This window comes from Protopterus annectens, chromosome 10.part0 (genome assembly GCF_019279795.1).
Source record: "Protopterus annectens isolate FY-2018-M chromosome 10.part0, PAN1.0, whole genome shotgun sequence".
NCBI classification, from domain to species: Eukaryota; Metazoa; Chordata; order Ceratodontiformes; family Protopteridae; genus Protopterus; species Protopterus annectens.
The window spans coordinates 732613854-732635798 of record NC_056744.1 but is presented as its reverse complement, the minus strand read 5'-3'; the positions used below and the strand labels follow the sequence as shown (position 1 = coordinate 732635798).

The following is a 21945-nucleotide window of genomic DNA, read 5'->3' as shown; positions in this document are numbered from 1 at the left end:
TTATTAGGAGGATGGACAGGAACCGAAGGATCAGCTTACTCCTTCTTAGTGGCCGCAGCCACCACCATGGCATCAAAAGGGACACCTTTGGATAAAAAAATCTTTATCTCTAGGGGCAGTAATAAATTTAGATGGTCTCCTCGGGGTGGGTTCCACTGAATCAGGAGCCGTCCAAGCCTTCCTTGCCACCACTTCCATAAGGGGGTCAAAGGGAGGGGACACCCAGGAGGTAGAAGGGTGAGAGGAATGAGTTTTATGGCTCCGTTCAGAAAGGAGAGGGGATCCTGGCGCCGAATGCACGGAGCCAACAGAGGGGGATCTGGACCTCTTCCTAGACTGTGGCTCCGATAAAAGTATCGGAGCCGACGGAGTTTTATCAGCCTTGGCTCCAGCTGGAGCCGAGGTAACAGTATGAGGCTTGGAAACATCGGCTCCAGCCGGAGCCGATGTCGAAGCCGACTTAGTCTTTCCAGCAGTCGACTCTGGAACTGGAGCCGACTGTTTGGAAGTTTTGGAAGGCTTCCCCGACACAGACTGAGTCGGGGGACCTTCAGACTTTAATAAGCCCCGCAAGATTAGCTTGTTCTTGCGTTCCTGCAGGACTCTAGGGCTAAAACCATGACAAACAGCACAAGAGTCCTGCAGGTGCACAGGTCCCAGGCAATACACACAAGAAGTGTGACCATCTGTCAGAGACATTTTCTGACAGCACGAGTCACACTTCTTGAAGCCTGAGACCTTGTCTTTTGACATTGTAAAAAGGAGTGCCTGACACAACACAAACACACTACAGACACACCCTTTACAGAAAAAATTATTAAATTATTAAATTAAATTATTAAAGGCTAAAACAAGCCACAAACACACACACACAAGCCCTTAACAGAAAAAAAGGACAACTAATTTAGTCACTAATGGACTGGGGGAAGGGTAGGGGCCGAAGGCCTACAAGATAAGGGAAGAAAGGGTAAAAAGATTCGACAAACAGGGGTCGATTGATCTAAATACTTAAACTAAAAGGTTATGTATGACAACAAAAAAGGAGGTTTTAGAAGTACCTAATAAGGTAAAAGTCTAACTCACCTGCCTGAGCTGGTAGAAAAGCACCTCGTCAGCTATAGCGGCAAACGAGATCCGAGTAGTTACCGCCTAGCATTGTGGGACATAGAGCCTCGAGCCAGTGGAATTAGCTCTCGAGCTTTAGTTTTGGCCAAGTCGGAGCAGAGGATCGACTCCGAACCCATCCAGCAAGAATGAAGGCGAGATTGACAACTTAACATTATGCATTTATTCTGCATGCATTCTTAGTCTGCATGACATTTTGTCAGATTTTCTTGTGATTTTCTTAAAATGCCACGAAAGTGTAGTAAATCTTTTTCTTTTACACAATGCACATGGATTATATATCAGTAATACATATTCTCTTTTCAATAAATTGCAGCATTATATCAATGTTTCCATAAATAGTTCTAAAGTACAACTGAGGAGATTCATCTCCCTACCTCTCATAAAAGCAGAGCACACTGACCGAAAAAGTCCGTCAAACCAAAAGGATCAGGCAAGCAAAGAATTTGCACTCGCACACACATGCATGCGTGCTCACACTCACAAAATTACGGATGTAGACAGTCTTCCCACAAGTAACAACTCCTCTTATGAATAAGCTGTAGCGAGTTGACTTGAATGGTACTTTCCAAACAGTTTAAAGAATTTTGGAACAAATCACCTTGTTTAGGGATATACAAAGAACCTATTATACAACTGCTTAGCAGGTAGGTGTAGCAGGCATCTGTACAAATTGCCATCAGGATGGCCACATGGGATTTCATCATATTTCAGCCATGGATTCCCACTTTGTCTACTCAGTTGCCTACAGAGGAATCACAGAGCTCCTCCAACTGCCCCCCCATTATAGCATCCATTCCAGAGATCTATTGATGTGCGAGTCACCAGAGTGGGATGGTCCACTAATGGGTCAATGAAAGGAAAGTCCAAAGATGACAGAATTAAATTACACAAGATTCACAGTATACACAAGCAAGGCCACTGGAAAGGCTTTAATGTGATGGCATTACCAACCAGCAGTTGAAACTCTCCAACAATGTAATGGGTGCTAATACATGCATCAGATAAATTGCAGTACACCTCAGCTTCCTTAAAAACAACCCCAGTTGAGTCACCACTGTGCTCTTGCAGGAGTAGTAAAGAAAGTGGCTTAAACTATAGGCAAAGTCCATCTTCTACAATGACTTCACCTACAATACAACCCTATTACATCTGCAATGTTCATAATATTGTAAAGCAATACTTCACTTTCATCAGGAGGAGCAATGCTGGCAGGGCACTTTGATCCATCTACATTCAGACAGTCAAATGATAAAGAAAATCTGTTCATGAGCAATATCAAATCACTGCTGAAGTAAGTAGTTAATGTTTCAGACCACCCGACATATATAAACATTTAAACAGAAAGATAACCTAAAACATGGCATACTATGAAATACTAGAACCCAGTAGTGCAGCTGTTACCTGTGGTTCCTGATATATCTTTGAGACGTCCTTTTCATAACTGTCTATGTATAGCCTGATTGTTGCACCAGCACTGCCTGTACCACTCAGCCGGTAGATGATGCGAGATCCATCAGTAAAAATTATCCTCAGACCCTGTGGAAAGAAAGGAACAGATTAAAAGTGGTCTTTTAACAAAGTGCAATTAGTATCATATGTGTCCATGTGCTTTTTTTTTGTCATACATATCAGAAGGGAAAAGTGTGCTTGCAGAGCTGAAGCTGGTGGGGAAAATAAATTGCAGCACTTCAGCTATCAAGGGATATATGAAAGCAATTCATTGATATACTCTAATAATTTTACTCTTCCAGTTCACACAGGGATGATTGCTGGCCTTGTTGGGGCCTATATACTAACTTCTTGTAAAATAAAGTTGCAATGCACTGCATACTTAATGCACAGTAACATGCATTTCCTCATTCACACCTACAGCACTAACAGTGCAGTTTGCTGTTTCACTCCTCCAGTGCTACCGGTGTGGACTGCCTTGGGCCATTCAAGCTTACACTGCTTTAAAGGCAAAACATACACAGCATGTTTGTTAGAAAGTAATTTAATCATGGTTCTGAATCTGCAAAAATGACTAAGTGAACACACAAGGGCCAAAGCTACTTAGTGTGTACAAGTGAAAAGAAATTCCCCACATTCAAATTTTCTTTGACTGCAAGCCCTAGACAATTATCGACCAGCATAAAACAGTCCAGAATGTATGGGTTAAACGGATTCTTTTCTGACCGCTAAGGTTCACAGGTTCATAGGTGATTACTAGGCTAATGGAATAACAGCCTTTGTAAACCTAGCCAATAATACCCAGAATATGACAATATTATATCTTAATTCCCTAGATATGGGATGGGGTATCATCAGGGTACTGGGTCTTTGGGTGTTGGAGCCTAGAGTCATTTTACAGATTGCTTCTGTCCATATGGGACATGGGCAGTACCCCAGGAGTGACTTTACGGGCCCCCATCCACTTATTCAAATTCTTATTGAAGACAGTGAGGGATGACCTTTCTTTTGTGAAGATGGGAAGTTTATTCCGTAGACGAGGTAGCCTTTAGGATACAAATCTGTCTCTCTAGCAAGTTCTGTTAAAAGTCACAAACAAGGTTGAGGTCCATGGAATGCGTAACTCTCGTACATTTTTTCTTGTAAATGTATAACATTTAATTGGGGATGGATCAGAGAATGCCTTGTAGGCCAGGGATAAGTCCCTTCTCAATAAACGATACAAGGCAAAGTAAAGGGTTGTTGCCTTTAGCTGGTCTGCATAAGACCTGTGTCTTGCACTTTGTATTTTTTTTTAGCGGGTAACCTCTGGGGTCACTAACTGGTGTGCCTTGTCAGGTAAATGCAGAAGGCAGCAGTGTACTCTATTATGGGCCCGATGAGGGCCAAGTACAATGGCACTATGACTTATTTTGACCTTGATGCCATGCCTTTACTTATAAGTTAATTTGCACAGAAGGATTTCTTCACTACTCTAGCTACCTGGTGGTCAAAGTTTAAGTTACTATCTGTGTTCCTAAGTCTCTCATCACTGGGTCTGCTTTTAGGGGTGTGCAATTAATATCATAATTTGCAGGATGCATGATTTACTGAAGGGTATGATTATTTTAGCATTTAGTCTCAGACCATGGTTTTGGCACCAGTTTGTCATTTTTAGGCCTGTTTATAAGATGTCAACATTGTTTGGGGATTCAATGATTGTTCCCAGCTTACAGATGTCAGATGTACTTGGTGAGCCAGAGGCCTCAAACATTGGACTTCACTTCAGAGAAGTATATACCAAACATGAGGGGTCCCAACACTTGAGCCTTGTGGGACACTGACAGTAACAGGTTTCTTATTGGAAGTGGATTCACCTATCGGGACGTGTCCCATCAGTGAGCCAGTTGGCTATCCATCTGGTGATGTAGAGGTTTATGCCTAACTCAATAAGTTTATCTATGATCCTCGAGTGGGGGATTGGGTCAAAAGGTTTGGCAAACTCTAGATAAGCAGGGTGTATTGCTTTACCCTCATCCATGACTCTGGTGACTTTCTCGAAGACCATCATAAGATTGAGCAGGCAAGACCTCCTTTTGGCAAAACCAAATTGAGTCTGGTTCAGTGTTTGGAGAGTTCCTATCTAGTTACTGATCAGGTCCATGATTATTCTTTCCCTGGCCTTGCAGAAAAGACGGGTCAAGCTAAAGAGTCTGTAGTTCCCTGGGTCAGTTGATGGTCCCCCCCTTGTGCAGAGGGATGACTGATGCAGTCATCCTTTCCTCTGGGACAAAGCCCATCAGGAGTGGTTAAAGTGTTTCTAGTGACCTTGATACATTTCTGTTGCAAGCTCTTTAAGAAGCATCCTGGAATGTTTCTGGGACCCATGGAGGCTGTGTTTTTGGCTTTAGCAAGGGCAGTAAGGACCTGTTCCCCTCATAATGACCAGTAAGGAGATGGTTGCAGGTATTTCTTTGGATGTGGTAGGATGTTAAAGGGGGAGATTACACTGAACCTGTCAGTCAGTAAATTTACTGTAGTTTCAGGGTGGGTGTAAGTTTTGCCATTCAAGATCAACTCCGCACATTGCTGAGCATCCCCTCCCCCCAAGGTTTCAACATAATTAAAAAAGTTACCTTTTACCTGGGAGACCATCTTTGCCTCGTAGTTTGCTTTGGCAGATTTGACCATCTCTCTAATTTGTTTGTTTAGACTGGTGAGTGTCTTTTTGCACTCTTTTGTCTGTTCCAACTTGGCTTTGGAGGAGATTTTTTTTTTCTTTTGTTGAATAGCCTATTTATACTAGGGGTCCACCAGTGTAGTTTATTTTTGCCAGTAATCATAGAGGAGACGGTACCTGTCAAAGTCAAACCTATGCAGCAATGAATGTTGCTCTACAGTGCTTTGCTTTTGTGTACAGCTCAGAGTACACCTCAGTGTTCTCTGGGTCTGGAGGGCTTGGAAGTTTAAGAAGCTGTCACTTAATTTGAGGTAACTGGCCTTAGCAAAATTCTTAACAGGTTTGGAGTTTGATGGGGGTTCTTTGTTAGTTTTAATACTAAAGGAGATAATTTTGTGGTCAGATCTTACAAGGGAAGAGAGTTAATGCACAGGAGGGAGCAGCATCTCCCCATGTTTGCAAGTACTAGGTCTAGGATATTTGTACTTCTAGTTGGGGAACTAACTAGTTGCTCCAGGGTGTTTGTATTGACAAAGTCTGAAAACCTCTGAGCAAGTGAATTATGGGTTGTACAAGTCCCACAGATTATAGAAGGGTAGTTGAAGTCACTCATAAGTATGGTATTAGACTGAGTTGTTAAGAAATTCTATCAGGTTTAGGTAGAAGGTGTGGTCTTCCAGACTCATGTTAGGTGATCTGTAGCTAGCAAGAATATGATAAGGGGTCGCAGCTATAGTTAGTTGGTCATGGAGCAGCTCAAGCGAGTCATGTTGCTGGACCAGTCTATTAGTGTACTTGTCCTTTACATGAACACTAAGACAACTCCTCCCTTTGGTTTTATCCAGAGCTGTGGGGGATTGAAATGTATGAAAGGCATTGTAGCCTTTGGTAGACAGGGTGCTTTCCATGGTTCTGAACCATGCTTCTATGACTGCACATGTGCCTGTATTCTTCAGGGTGAGGAGTGCTTCCAGGGAGTGCAGTTTTTTAGGATAAAATTTGCTGTTCTGTATGTTCGATGTTTTCAGCTTTTGCTGAATAGAGGTCGATATTAGAACATTCAAAGTTTTGAAACTTCAGTGTTCTAATATAGACCTTTATATATATATATATATATATATATATATATATATATATATATATTTTTTTTTTTTTTTTTTTTTTTGTTTTTTTGTTTTTTTGCTGAGGTAACTGCCATGAAAGAGTTTTACTTGACAGAAATTTAAGCTCTGCTCTATAGACTGGTTTGAAGGCAAAGAGTAAGATTCTTTCTAAAATTAAATACAGGACTCATGCAGGGAGAGCTGTGCCTTAACTTGGGTCTGATAAGAAAGGCCTTACAACCATAAAAAAGTGAAATTCTTGAATCCTTGCTGGAAGTTGGAAACTGACATGCAGTTGACACTATTTCATTTTGTACTTTACTTTGGTAGAACTGTGATCGGTTGGAAAAATCAAGTTTACCACTGTAAACAATATTTGCAGTGCACCATAAAAACTGAAGAGAGGCATTTGCTTCAACAGTTTTACTAATTTAAGGGGCCAACATTTACATTAAAAATATATACAGCTAGGCTGATTTGTCCTACTATAACTATCCAATGGAAGAGACGTTTTATTTAAAATTTGTAGATTTTAAGCACTTTTAGTCACTTATTTTCAGATATTTTCTGAAGAGTACAACTGCATTCTGATTCTAATTATGGAGGAGTTTAGGCAAATTGAAGCTATGAGTTATTCTAGCTTTCAGCAGTTCAATTTGGATTCCATATCCTTTACTGACCGAGTTTTTATTGAAAGTGCTGAGTTCTGCTGATTTTAGTTTAGCTGGCTCTCTTGAAACAATCGCAAGTCTAGTGCAATCTATCGGATTTGCTACATTTAACAATTCCCGTATGAAGTCATTTAATGTACACTTCACTTATCTTTTTATCGCCCATGCCAGCCAAGTTGTGTCCAATATAAGTAGATTTTGAGAGCAGGCTTTCTGCATTACATTGTAATTGCTCTTATTTGTGAAATACTAGAGAGAAAAATTATTTCCTGTTTCACAAATGCCTTCAGAGTACTTTTAACAGAAACATTGTTCCTTTCCTATATTATGAAATAATTTCTTATATTCTGCTTAGATGACATTCTTGATGGAGGCTATCTAAAGAAATGTATAATTTGTACTATGACATCATGTGACTTGCCTATCTAAACAGAATGATAAAGCCTGTGATAAAGGTGGTTATCTCACAAAATGGTATGAGACAACAAGCTGTCGATCTCCCAAATCATAAAAATATCATCCAACAATCTAAAACAGGTGCAACACTTTTGAATAGTTCAGCTGTAAAAAGGCAATTTAGTTCCCACCACCACCAGAATACTAAATTAGTCAAACCTCGGGCATATGCAGCCCCCACTGATAACTCTAGTTTTTTTGGTGGAAGTTCTCCATAAAAAAAAAAAATAAAATGCTATATTTTTATTTGTATTAGCTACATTTACACATTTTACAAATGTTTTATATATATTTTTTGTTTCTGTTCTTTAAAAAGGATGCCACATCTTTAACTGACACCACCTAATTGCTTATGTTCTTTTTTTGGCAGGTGTGGTTGTATTTTAAAAGTCTGTCTGAATTTTAGCAGTTACATTCCGATGTCCAAATAGCAAGGATGAAAGTGCTTAAAGTTTTGATATTAAACTTTCATTTGTTTCTTATGTGATGACTGGTCACAGTATTTGTTTTTGTTATTTTACATGTTTTAATATGAGGTGCATCGTTTGAGAGCTGGATTTAGTTAAGGGATGACTGGGCATTTTTTTGAAGATGCCACTTTCGTCTGCACTGTAAACTTTTGTTCAGGGACATATCCAGAGTTTTAAAACAATCTTCAAAAGGCTCTGCACTTCTTGTATCTGCTGGTCATCACTTCCTAAACATTACACAAGTGCAGTCCAGATTTTATTACATATTTATATTATACACAAATGCATACACATACACCCACACACGGCTGTATTTTTAAACATTTAGTGCTTTCTTCCTTTACACGAAGACTTCTTTAGAAAGTAACAGTTATTAACTTTGACCTCTTATCAAACTTCTTAAAGTCACATGTTAAGTGAAAAAGCAATAGAAATTAAATGTGCATGTTCTTATCTTTGAATTCATCTTCAGCACACACAAAATTAATCATGTCATTAAGGTCTGGTGGTGCATTAGCATCAAGTCTTAACTGTCAAAGTTCTGTGATTTCCAAAAGATTGCTCATTTTTAAAATTCATAGGGAGTGCTTCTACAGTGCATTCTTAATGTCCTTACTTACTCCCTGTAAATGTTCATAAACTCTGATAGACTTCTTAGCAAAATGAAATGCCTCACAGGATTCACAACTAGCAAACAACAATTCCTTTAGCGATACAACTGAAATGTCACCCCCCCCCCCCCAAAAAAAAAAAAAAGCTATTGAACCACAGGAATAAGTGCTGTAGACTATCAGAAGTCAGTCAAAGAGTTTTGAAGATCTATAGACAGATAAGGACATTAAGAATACATCTTTCCCTCACTGGGAGAGAGTAAAGCATGTAGGTCTTGGATGAACACTCCATGCAAGAATCTTCACTAGAGACCAGGGAAGCACAATTTGGTGCTTGTCTCAAGGGGGCAAACATCTGAGGCTTCACATCACTTACACAAGTGAGTAACATGCTCTCACCAAGACCCACTGTATGCCAAATGCTTCAGCACATACAGATGTGAACAGTATGAGAAAGGCAATCACATGTAAAAAAAATAAATACAAAATAAAAAAAAAAGGAAAGAGTACCCTGAAGGCTGCCTTGATGACTCCTACATTATGATGTGCTCTTCTCCAAACACTGAATAAATGGGTAGAGCTGTGGAGTATGGGAAAAAATATTCCAACTACCCTTTTAATCCAAGTTGAGGTGAGTGTCATAGCCTATCCTGGCACTTAGCCGGATGCAAGGCACAGAACCTCATTCTGAACTGGGCATGTTTGCCACCCCCAAACAAATGGGCTAGGCAAATGTACTACAGCCCATTTGTTTTTGTCAGGGAATTTGCAGCTCATTCATTCCCTAGCAAGAGTCAAATGGCAGGGAGAAGACCAGATAACTGATCCTGTGAGGGTAGCCTGCTCTCCCCAGAGCACCCAATCCCCCTCATGAGCAGCATTTCAGAGGTCTGCTGTTGCGGTCTTATTTTTGTTTATATGGGTTGATCTGGGTAGAGCACTGATCTCCATGGACCTTTTTCAGACTCAGCCCAGGAGCGCTGTCTGATTAAGTGACTTACTTCACAGTCAGGTTATGGAGGCAGAGGGAATCAAACCCCAGACCAATGGACCATAGGAAACAGAGCATTAATAACCAATTCATCTTCTGTGCCAACTGCCAGACTTCTGAGGAGTACTACTCTTCTGCATCCAGAGTTCCTCTCTGCTTAAAAATGCACTCTGGCAGCATAGGCTTGATGTACCTGAACTCCACTGGGTGAAACACTTAAAGCTCTTATCAGGCGACACCCATGTAGCAAGAGAGAACTACCCCTCTCCCCCTCCCACAGGTTCGGCGAGCTGGCAGCAGTCTCTCACTCTCATAATCCTCAACCAACTCCTGCAGTTACTTAAATCACTAATCAACCACGGATTGCCTGCTCAGTTACAAGGGCTTTATCTCCTGTAAGCAGCAACTGATGTATCATATCTACATATAACATATCATACACAGACAGACTCAAAGCCCTGCCACTATACTTGGTATCCTACAGACTGTTAAAAGGTGACCTGTGTCTGGCGCACAAGGCATCCTCTGACCCATTACTGATGGATTTACTGCACATCAGATAGTCAAATGGCATAAAGTATTTGTTCTAGGGATCTAAACCTCTACTGCAACATCAACAGAATGGTTTGAAGTGATCAATATATCTCAGAGGTTACTGCTGCTGTGGAACATACTCCCTCCTCCACATAAAACAATGTTCATATCTGTCCATATTCAGGGTCACATTAGATCTATGGATGGGAAACAATTTTCCCCAAGATTCCCCCATACTGTTAATGGACAGAAGCAGCTTTATCAGCTTGTAATCTAATAATCCATCGCTGTTCTAAATCCTCATTTTTATTACATATAATCACCCATTCTAAGATCTTCCTTTAATAATTGTAAAACCATAAAGACAAAAGAAAGGGTTAAATGAGGCTCTCTCTTTCAGACCGCATTTGAAGTAGAAGTGGGGTGGGTTATTATAGTGATACAATGTTACTCAGTATTTGATGCAACATGTGACTTATACCCTTGCAGTGACTGGTTGTGAGTTACTTATGTTGTGGATCAGTTTCACTTTATGTTGATCTGAAGAAGCACCTGTTCTAGGCATGAAAGTGCTTATCCTTGATAAATAAATTGCCTATTAACCTTGGTTGTGGTCTCTGGTTTCTTTTACATTGGATATATATATAATTTAACTTGCTTTGCTTTGTTTTGCATCTTCATTATACCAATGGAGACAAGATTTGCATTGCAACTTGTGTATATTTTATTACTAGCAATATGTTATGTTATAATTGTACTTGGTTGTGATGTGATTTACCTACAGTACTTCATTAAAAATGTATTTTCTTTTACACTGCATGCAACTAAACCAGCGCTCTTAGTTAAGTTTTAGAAACTAACAGGTTTTGTAAAAACTATTAAAAAGACTACTGCTCTGCATCATGATATTCTTCAGAAGGCACAAAATTCGTTACAAGCAATGACCAAGTGACAGAAAGCTATGCAATGATGCTGCAATATTCACATCAGCTGCTTAAAACTGGGAGCACCCACAGGAAAGGTCAGGTACACCCATCTGGCAAGTGGTCTAATCACCCAATTTATAACTATCCTACCTGGCAAGAGGTCTAAGCACCCAATTTATAACTAAATGTTATGAAAGTACAGTTGTGTAAAAGCTTACCACAACAGTAGATGTCCTTCTCTTCACTGTTGCAGTACTCATAGGGATCCCTTGCCAAGGGCGGCCTGATGTCCAGCCAGTATACAAAAGCCTTTAGGTTGTAATGGGTACACCGTATGTCACATGCATGCTCCCCCCACATAGCGTAGGGCATAAAGGTGACAGCCACACTTACCAATTTCAGAAATGAAAGCCCCAGTAGGAATAAAAAGTTAACAAGCACATCCAGAAGGAAAAAGGACCAGGATAGGAGGGAGGGAGGGATCGAATACTGTAACAGTAAAGAGAGGGACATCTACTGTTACGGCAAGATTTAATCATCTGTACTACATCCTTCCATATCATGGTTGCAGTATTCTTCACAATAGGGAGACTGCAAAAGCTCTGGACTAAGATTGGGAGAAGGAAGAACCAGTAGAGCCCCTTAGGAAGCCATGGAGTATGGCCCTAAAAATCACATCCAACTTGCACTGCTTAGTAAAGGTATGCAGAGAAGTCAAGCTTGTTGCCTCAAGAATAGAATTAGTATTCAACTCCTTGAAAAAAGGACCAGAAGAAGCCAAAGCCTTAGTAACATGAGCCTTAACAGAAGGAAGGCTCTTCCCATGAAAAGAATAGCAAAAAGAAATGGCTTTAGATATCCAAGCAGAAATAGTTTACTGGGAAACAGCCAAATCAAAAGACCTAGGTTGAAAACAAAAAGCTGTTCAGATTTATGAAAAGCTTTCATCTTATCCAAATAATAGCAGAACTGTCTATGTAAATACAAGGTGTGCAAAATCTTCTCACTAGCAGATTGCAAAGAAAAAAAGTAGGTAAATGAATACACTGACTAAGACAACATTAACCATAAAAGGAGGATTAGTACTAAGGGACACCTTTGTCCTTATGAAAAACTAAAAAAAGAGCAACAGCCATAAGGACTTGCAGCTCAGACACCCGACTGGCAGAAGTAAGGGCCAAAAGAATGGTCTTCCAAAACAATTATCTAAGGAAGCTGAAGCAGAAAGCTCAAAAGAAGTCGAGTCAATTCTTCTAAAACAAAATTAAGGTCCCAGGAAGCAGGGATATGTTTCTTGGGAGGACAAATGTGAATGACACCTTTAAGAAACTGTGTGGCCTCAAATCTAGAGGCTAAATGAGGAGTTAAAGGCGGACAAGCAGAGATAGCCGATAGGTGGGCCTGAACGGAAGAACTGAGCAACTCTTACAAATAAGACAGAACCAAAGGAACATCTACACAAGTGGATCCAGGTTATAAGAAACACACCAGACAAAAAACCTCTTCATAGTAGTGGGTTTCCTTGCCTCCTGCAGGTCACAAAGTACATCATCAGAAAAAAAGTTGTCTGTAGGGATCAAAACCCTATCACCCACAATGTCACTTGAATAGTGGATAGGTGGGGATAGATGACAGGTCACTTGCCTTGTGTGAGTAGGCCCATCCTGTGAGGTAACTTGTGATGACTGCCCTTGGCAAGATGAAGAGGGAACAAATGCTATCTAGGCCAAAAGGGAGTCACCAGCAAGATTTTGGGAGCTTCCTGTTTTATCCTGAACAGGACTTTTGGAGTGAGAAAATGGGGGGATAAAGAAACCTCCTCTTCCAAGAGAGGGCATCCACCTTCCAGGCCAGATGGCATGGAGCTCTGGCACCAAAGAGAAAGTTGTCTGTTCGGAGGGAAAGCAAATAGATCTATTTGAGAAGTACCTCACTGGCGGTCAATGTCCAGGAAAACATCCCTGTAAAGCATCCACTCTTGGGATTGTGTTATAGATCTGTTCAGAGACTCTGCCACTATGTTCTGATCTGAGGGAATGTAAACTGCCTTAAGAGTCATCTGATACTAGGATAGCTTACTTCCCAAACCTGAAGGGTTAATCTGGATAGGAGATTAAGACCTCGTCTTCTCTGGCTTGTTGACATACCACATCACTGTGGTATTGTCTGTAATAATCTTGATGGGGCCCTGAAAGAAAAAGAGAATGAAAAGCCTGAATAGCCAGCAGAAACCTCTCATTTATGTCACTGATGTGGTCTTTCTTTTGTCAAGGCGACCCAAGGCCCTGTACTTTCAGATGGCTGAAGGAGGCCCCATCCCATATCTGAGGCATCTGTGAAAAGTTCCCGAGGGGATAGAAGGTTGAAAAGGAAGCCCTGGGTTAAGGGGCAACTGAAGTTCTAGCTTGAGGCATGAAAGAAGAGGTACTAGAAAATTAAAAGGATAAGAATGTTGAAGCCAAACTGACTTTAGCAACCACTGAAGCTTTCTCATGTGGAGCTTGGTTAGAGGGAGCATAGGAATGGTGGAAGCCATGCAAATCCAGAGCTCTTAAATACTCTGGCTGTGATTAAAGCCAGAGGAAGATGAGAATGAAAGAAAGCAATGAGAGTTAAGGCCTTGGGAGGAGGCAGGGATGCCAGCATTGGAACAGTCTGGATCTTGCAACCCAGAAAAACATGATCCTGAGGAGGAGTCAGGAATAACTTCTGGAAATTTACAGTAAACCCCAGGCTTTGCAAGTGAGAAATGATAAAGTGTAGATGCTGAAGTAAGATGTCTTGGGAGGAGGCCTTAATAAGCAGGTCATCCAGGTAAGGAAAGACTTGTATCCCCTTTAGCTGGCAGAAATAAATCACAGGAGCAAGGTACTTGGTGAAGACCCTTGCGGCAGTAGAGAGGCCAAAGGGAAAAGCAGAGAACTGAAAATGACAGGAAGCTGAGAAATATAAAAACTTCCTGAAAAGGGGGATGAATAGGAATATGTAGATAAGCATCCTACAGATCCAGGTAACCTAGAAAAGCCTGAGGAAGGGAAGAAGCAGACAAAACAAGGTTTGAAAGAATAGCATCCGAAAGCAAGGGGACCTTCAAACAGGTGCTTAGCTGAGAAAGATCTAGAATGGGTTTCCAAGTGCGTTCTTTCTTGGGACCAAGAACATTCAGGAGTAAAACCTCTTCCCCCTCTAAGGACTTGGAACTTCATGAATTGCTTCTTGAGCCAACCGGTCCTGAAGCACTTCTGGAAATAGGGGTAGTTGTTCCCGAGGAGGCTGAGGAATGCCCTAAGAGGGGAAGATTTCCAAACCATATAATAACCCTGGCAAATTATGGAAAGAATCAAGGAGTCTTGGGTGACTTTTACCCACATAGGAAAGGACAGGGAAAGACACAGAGAAAAAGGAATGTGACTGAAAAGAAATGGATAGTCAGACAGCACCTGGTTTCTCAGGAAAAGGGGGCTTCTGAATTGAAGGGGTTTGGGTAGCCTTAGCAGGGGCAGCCCTTCTATCACCCTTTTTACCTCTGGGGAAGGAAGAGACCATCTACAGGCAAAGGCAGGCTTATTAGGATAATTCCTCTGAAACTTGGGCACAGGGGAAACAAAAATATGTTTCAACTACTGCAAGGTCTTACCCTTTTCTTGCAGGGACTTAAACAACTCCACAGCAGCAGCACCAAATAAATGCTTATTATCCAGAGGAGCACATCAGTTTAGTCTTGATATCATCAAGCAAAGGCCCAATTCTGAGCCAGGAATACCTCCCCAAACAGATAAAAAATATCAATCCTAGGTGAAGCATCAACTGCATCATAACTGCATTTAATGGAATGGTGGGCTACTTGGGAGGACATCACAAGCAAACAAGTGCAGAGGGAGATCAGAAATAGCCTGACAGGCCTGACAAAACAGCCAAAATGTACGTAGCCATGTGTGTGACGTTAACAGCTCTAAAGGTTAATGTAGCAGAAGTATACACCTTCTTACCCAGCCTCTCTATGATTCTGCTATCCTTATATCCTTATCAGATGGCAGCAATTTAGTGGAAGGCAACAATTTGGAAGGCTTATCAGACGCTACTGACACCACAAAAGGGTTAGCAGAGGGATTCAAAGAAACTTTCATTCCTCAGCCACTTTATAAAACCGATCAGTTTTTTTTTTGGGAGCAGGGGGTTTGGAGTCAGGCACCTAAGAAGCAGAGAAAAAGGCATCCAAGAAGGGTGCAAGAACAGCTGGAAGGGCAGAGGATCTAGGATACTCCATTTAAAGAAGTTCATAGTACCTGCTCTGAATATCAAACACCTGAGCACAGTCCCATTTGAAAAATTCCATCATTCTGGAAACAGCATCACCAAAATAAATTCTGATAGACTTCTTCCTCAGAACCATAGTTAAGTGGCAAAGGAATCTGGGAAGAATAGGTGAGGGATTCCATCAGAATCGGCATCCTCCTCAGAAGAAGAATGCTACTCCCTGGGTCTCCTAAGATGGGTAGAAGACCAAGGGGAAGCAGTAACAGAAACATGCTGAGGAGACTTTATACTCATAAGGGCATTGACCAGGCCATGTCTAAAGGTTTGCCATTCACTCTGCGGATCTTTGGGAGTGGGTGAAATATGTTTAGTTTTTTGCTTCTTTTTGAGTGGAACATCAGCCTTGAAAAATTCTGGAGGCTCCGACCACTGACAGGACTCAATAATGGTAGTCAGAATATTTTCCCTTACTAAATTTTGAGGAACACTCCTAGGCTCTTCAGTAATAACCATCCACGGTTCCCCCTGTACATCCAAGGCAGATGTCTGCAAATCCTCCAGGGACATCTGTGGCATCAGGTCCATGCTGGCCTCTGAAGGAGTCACAGAAGAGGAATCCAAAAAAGAAACCAGATGATCCTCGGGCTTTCACCAACCTCAAGAGAAATATCCGGTGGAGACAGTACAGCCAAATAATCTATTTCTTTGCAGACGGCAGGCCCTCAGGCCAGGAAGATCCTTGCACTTGTTCTTAGCCAACAATTTATGTCATTGGTTCTCAAGCTAAATCATGAGGGAAGAAAGCAGACTCTGCAATGCCTTAGGGACAAAGGACTGACAAATCTCCCAAGATGTATGGTTGTGGGAAGCATCTAAACAGAACAAGAAGTGCTTATGACGATCTTTATGGGAAATCGGTCTCCCGCACTGGCATTTCCCCTTTCCGGATGATATGAAACCTAACAACCAGATAAGGCAAATGCAAGGTAATAAAATCAAAAAACACCAACACGGTGCTAATTGGAAAGTGGTAAGTGGTAGAAACCAGCAGACAAATGAGCGTTCAGGTAGACGATCAAAGATGACATTTGGACTGGTAGCAAAGTTCTGAGGATGATACATCCGGACATCACCTTTATGCCCTACACCATGTTTGGGGAGTATATATGTGACATATGGCATGCCCATTACAACCAAAAGGCTTTTGTATACTGGCCGGATAAGCTGCCCTTGGCAGGATATCTCTATTGTAAAGAATACTGCAACAGTGATATGGAAGGACATCACAGGGTTCAGACAGTTAATATCAGGCAATTAATCTGAAAGATCATGTAAAGCTTTGCCACTGCAGTTTACTTACTATCCCTGTCTACAAGAGATCAAAGAGAGAGACTCAGTTAATTTATGGTCACTCATCCAATCCTCCAGGTTATAGCTAAACACAACCAGGGAGCTTCTGTGACTGACCAGAAGTAGGAGCTTATTCTAGAGGTAAGGAATCTGCAATCTGCCCCATTACAAACTTCTCATTACGTTGTTTCAGTCTTTTGAATGGGTAATTATGGTGTTTTCAGTTATACAACAATTCAGTCCCATTTACAGCCTTGCAAGGCAGGCAGACATTGCCACTGAGAAAACTACAGGAGAGGAGTTGAGCAGTAGAGTCCTTTAGACATCACGTGTAACACACAGAGGTCATGTAATTTTCTTGGTGAGGAAACGCTGCAGTCTTTCTAGTCGAGTCATGGGGTTGGAAAGCTTTATCACAGCAGAGTACAGTAGGACTTGCTTGGATCTGCAAGATATTCCTTTATTAATTAGTTGGGCTAAGGAGAATAGGCTTTTGGATGCAGATCCTTAAGGAGAATGTTATGCAAAATATTCTGTATGCTTATTAAAGCTACAGAAAGTATTCTAAGGTCTAAGCTAACATGGCAATGGAGGAGGGAGATTTTGCCAATAGTGATGACTGCAAGCAGGGGTACAGAGAATAGGCAAGAGGGTGCAGGAATTTACTGGAGAAAACTGGCAAGGAAACCAAGGTATTGAGAGCAAATAACTAGAGATGGAAAGGTAATAAAGTGGGATGAGGCCAAGCAGAAGTTTGGACTGCAGCTTAGAGACTGCCTTCCCTGCCAGGGATTGATATCAAAGTAGGCAAAAAAAAAGGGAAAATACCAGCTTTGGTAGAGTTTTTACTACAATCTAGAAGCTGCTGTTAAAGGGATAATTACTAGAGCATATAAAATATTGCACAACAGCTATAAGAATCAGGAAAGAATCAGGAAAGATTAGGAAGAGAAATGGAAAGGCAATTTACAAAGGAACAATGACAGGACATCTGTGCGACTCCCAAGTATGCAACAAAATCCACAGGATTTAGATTTTTTACTTGGTGTTTGCACAGGATATACCACAAGCAGATAGTAAGAAAAAAATCCTTGGGTACATAGCTAATGTTGGAGATGTGATGCAAAACAGAGGTAACATGCTTTTTGGGAGTGTGACAAATTGGAAGATTTTTAAAAATTCCCTCTCAAGTACACATGTCAGAAATGTTGTGGAAGCAAATGGTTGAAACTATGGAAATAATTCTTCTCACCTGGGATATGATATGAATTTCCCAGACATAGTAAAACCTTACTAAGTTTAATGTTATTAGCTACCAAAAAACTACTTGAAAATGGATATCAAAATCTAAACCAACTGTAACTGAAGTACTGAATATTTAAATGTGCTAAAAGAACTAGAGGTTGGGAGCTTAAGAAGGGAAGGAGCAAACTACACAGAAGTAAAAGAAAATTTGTGGGAGCAATACATGCAGAATAATGTTAAGGAGGATGAGTGATGCTTAAGGGAAGATTGTATGTTGAGTGAATAATTGTTAGAAAGAAAAGATATGCAATATATAATGTATGAATATGAAAAACGTAATAAGATTTGTTTTCTTTTCTATTAATGTACATGTGCCTATGTCTTAAGCAGTCATTTAATAAAAAGTGTTTACTAGCTGAGATAGGTACAAGGACTTCCTAACTTTGGTTGATATGTGGTGGTCAAAGGAGAATTAATTGTCCAAGAATATGCCAAAGTCCTAAATGACAACACCTACTTTGAGACAGACAAAAGGCTGCCCTTGTTTTCCCAAAAACAGTGCTACATTTTTTTGCACTGAAATTCAGACCATGTTTCAGATACCAACATACAAGGACAGCCCTCTTGGAATTGTCTGATACGTATGTCTTCCAAGTTAAAGTAACAAGCAAATGTCATCAGCTATAGGCCCACTGACATGAGCATAGTATAAAAATGATCCCTAAGGAATGCTACTTGTAACTTGTCTCCTGGTGGTGTGTGCCCACCTAATTTAACCACGTCAGCATTATCCATTAGCCAGTCTGCTACCTTGTGAGGTACACGGGGGTCTATGTTCAGCTAGATCAATTTATACACAATACCAGAATGTGGGAGTAGTGCTGAAGGCATTTGCCAACTCTAGGTAGGCTGCGAGGGTCACTGTACCCTAAAAACTTCTGTTTCTCTTTCAAAGAGTAGAACACAGTTAAGCAGAAAGGAACTGCCTTTTACAAATCCAAACCGGTTTGGATCAAGGGACTGTACACTATTAATATGATAAGTTCCATTTCCCTACATATTGGGCTGGAGAGATTAAATCATTGTATAGTTTTCAGGCTCAAAGGTTGAGCAGCTACTGTGCAGGGGACACACCAGCGTTTTTCAGCCTTGTGGTACGTGCCTAGATGCTAGTCTGAACTTTGCCTCTCTGACTGCCTTGTACAAATAGTATTCTTTCACACTAATAAGGAAGCAGCCTGGCATGTTGTCTGGACCTATACGCCTACTGTTTTTAGTTTTGGAAAAGGCATCTAATACTTGTTCTGTGATAATTTGGGGGAGGCGGGGAGCATGTGCGATTTCCAACCCCAATATTGTAGGGGCACGGTAAGTAAGGAGATCAGTGAAGTGCTCATTACTCACTCACCTCCCTTGGGGGGCAGTGGAGGTTTGCATCTACTAAAGAATCACACACAGGAATATAATCTACCTGGGAAGACTGAAGAAATCCCTACTTGTACGTCAAGTGGGGGGGGGGCAGAACCTCTTGTACAGAATTCCCCTTGAATAACTGGAGGCATTTCCTCCATCATCAGTCTACTGTACCATCCCTCATTAGCAACACACTGCATGTGTACATGACTAGGGATGGGGGGGGGGACTTGAACTACACCTGATGGCTGCCTGGACCATGACCCCTCATATCTAGCCCTCATCTACTAAGGGGAACAAATGGGCTAATAGAGAGGATCTGATGGTCAGCAGGAAGCGAGGGCAGATATTGCACAAAGAAAGTTAGTGAAGTATAATACTGATATGATGGTGTGGGAAGAAAGGCAAAGATAGAACAGAGGAAAGATGCTTAAGGCAAATTTGTATGATAATTTATTAGCAATATCGTGGATCAGAGTGAGTTGTACAATCTGATATCAACCCAGTGCAGTCCTTTCTATTGTTAGTCTCCTGTCACAGATGTAAAAGGGTTCAAGGTTTTCTTTTCAGACAGTACCAATATTCAACACATTATTTGACTTTAGAAGTTTTGGTCATTACCCTAAGTTTCCTAACTACCCTTTTTAAGAGACGAGTTTTCAAGTTATTTAGGGTTAGGAGTCACCCCCCCCCCCATCCCCGATGTAAGGTTCAAGGCTGTTTTTTCATTAAAGTGGTGTATTTTTCAGCTTAGAATTGTATTTATGAGTGGGGACAGAGGCCTCAATACAGGAGTATAAATACAAAAAAAGTTACTAATATAACCAGACGCTTTTTCTACAAGGTTTACGTGGAGTGGGGAGCCCTTAAACTGTTAAAGTTTACAAGCTCGGTGTCAAGTGCTAGGAAGTCTGTCTTGGAAAAATCTCTGAAGATGGTGCAGATTCATAGCAGCCTTTGTCGGTCAGCATTTTGAAAACACTATGGCATGGTTATTAGATTTGACTAGTGAAGGGACAACTGTTCTGTGCTTCATGGTGGCATTTGTGATAACCAAATCTAGAAGGTCTGTGTTTCTAGTATGGAGAGTTACTGAAATGGTTGACATTAGGCATTGATGTCTAGAAAATTTTGCACATACATTATCATGGTGTACATTAAGCACTTTAGGGATAGATAGTTGAAATCTAGCAGTACTGTAAGGGTCAAAGGCTAGGGAACCCAAGTTGTCAAGGTACTTTTCATGGGCAGTGGGGGTTCTGGACTTGTCCATGACATTAAAGGTACATGTAACTTGTACTTACCAAGATATGAAGTAATTCTAAATCACTAAATTGTTGGGTTTGGTGTAAGGTAATGGGATTATTAATTAAAAAACATACACCTTTCCACAAGTGGGGGCATTCTTACCTGGGGGCTCTAAAGGAGTGTTGGGTATTAAAGGCTGATGTTTTGGCCTTCTCATTAAATATTTTTTTCTATCTGACAGTTAGTGTTGTATTCCTTTTATTTTTATATTGTATGTATGTATATATATATATATATATATATATATATATAGAGAGAGAGAGAGAGAGAGAGTGCACACACACACACACACACACAAATAGCTTTCCCCTACCTGTACTACTCTGGGAGATGTTTTAATGTTGGTGACCAAACCCAAATGACACATTAATGAAGATGGACATAAAATTCTCCTGCACAGGAGCACTCACAGAGGAAAAAGTGCACAACTGATAACTGTAGTAAACGGTTTAGGAAAGCTTTCATAAGAACATATCACACCATCTGGATATGTACACTGCAACACAGGTTAAAAACAGTTAGGACAGGTTGCGCTGCTTTGTCGAATTAAAGAAATGAGCAAGCATATTAATGACAGATAAGTCTTATCAGTCTGAGAGTACTAGTAAGCTTTCTACAGCTTCAGGTGCCCTTGATATTTCACAGATAAATTTCAGCTGAAATTACCTTCTTTGATAGCCAAAACATATTTACTCAGGCTCAAAAGAATCGTTTTTAACAGTAAACCATCACTAACTGATAAAGGATAAACAAATATTCCTGCCTTCCAGTTTACACGCATACAAAACTTCACCTTCAATGCACTCACATTAAAATTGGGGACAGTTAACCATGCTTCAAGTTCTAATAGGTTCTGTGAAGGCAGTCTGAAGTGCTTTCAAAGACAGTGCAACACAAATACAAAACATTGTCCTAATCCACAGGACGCAGTCACAATTTGTTTTAGGTGTTAAATGCCAACCTGATTTCTTGAGATGCTTCCATCCACAGGGTCACTGTATTCAAAGTTGTCAGCCTTATCTACAACATACACCTTGTCACCAGCACTGAACTTCTGCCCAATAAAGGAACGATCCAACATCATAGACTCGAGATCTGCCATCATTTTACTGGCTGCTTCTGCATCCACCTCTTCATAGTCATACCTAAAAAGTAAGAAACGAATAACAGAAGGCAGCAAGGACAAACCAAAGAACTTTAATAATGTTAGAGCTTTCAGCCAGTAATACCAGCCTTCCTCAGACATTCAAAAATAGTCATATGACTACCCTTAAATACCATCAATTGTACAATCAATTATTTCTTAAAGTAAACCTACCCATTTCAATAAAAAATAATACACTAATACACTAATATAAATTAAAAAAATACACA

The 21945-nt window shown here is 40.7% G+C and overlaps 1 protein-coding gene across 2 annotated transcripts in view; it reads right to left on the bottom strand.

Annotated features, from left to right (window-relative positions):
- PGM1 (phosphoglucomutase 1) overlaps positions 1-21945 on the bottom strand; it is a 426650-nt gene that overhangs the window by 43580 nt on the left and 361125 nt on the right. For both annotated transcript variants that reach the window (XM_044085557.1, XM_044085556.1), the window contains exons 9-10: positions 21533-21716; positions 2530-2664 (exon numbers count right to left, since the gene is read on the bottom strand). In XM_044085557.1, coding sequence (XP_043941492.1) covers positions 2530-2664; positions 21533-21716 — 319 coding nt within the window. The remainder of the gene's footprint in view (positions 1-2529; positions 2665-21532; positions 21717-21945) is intronic.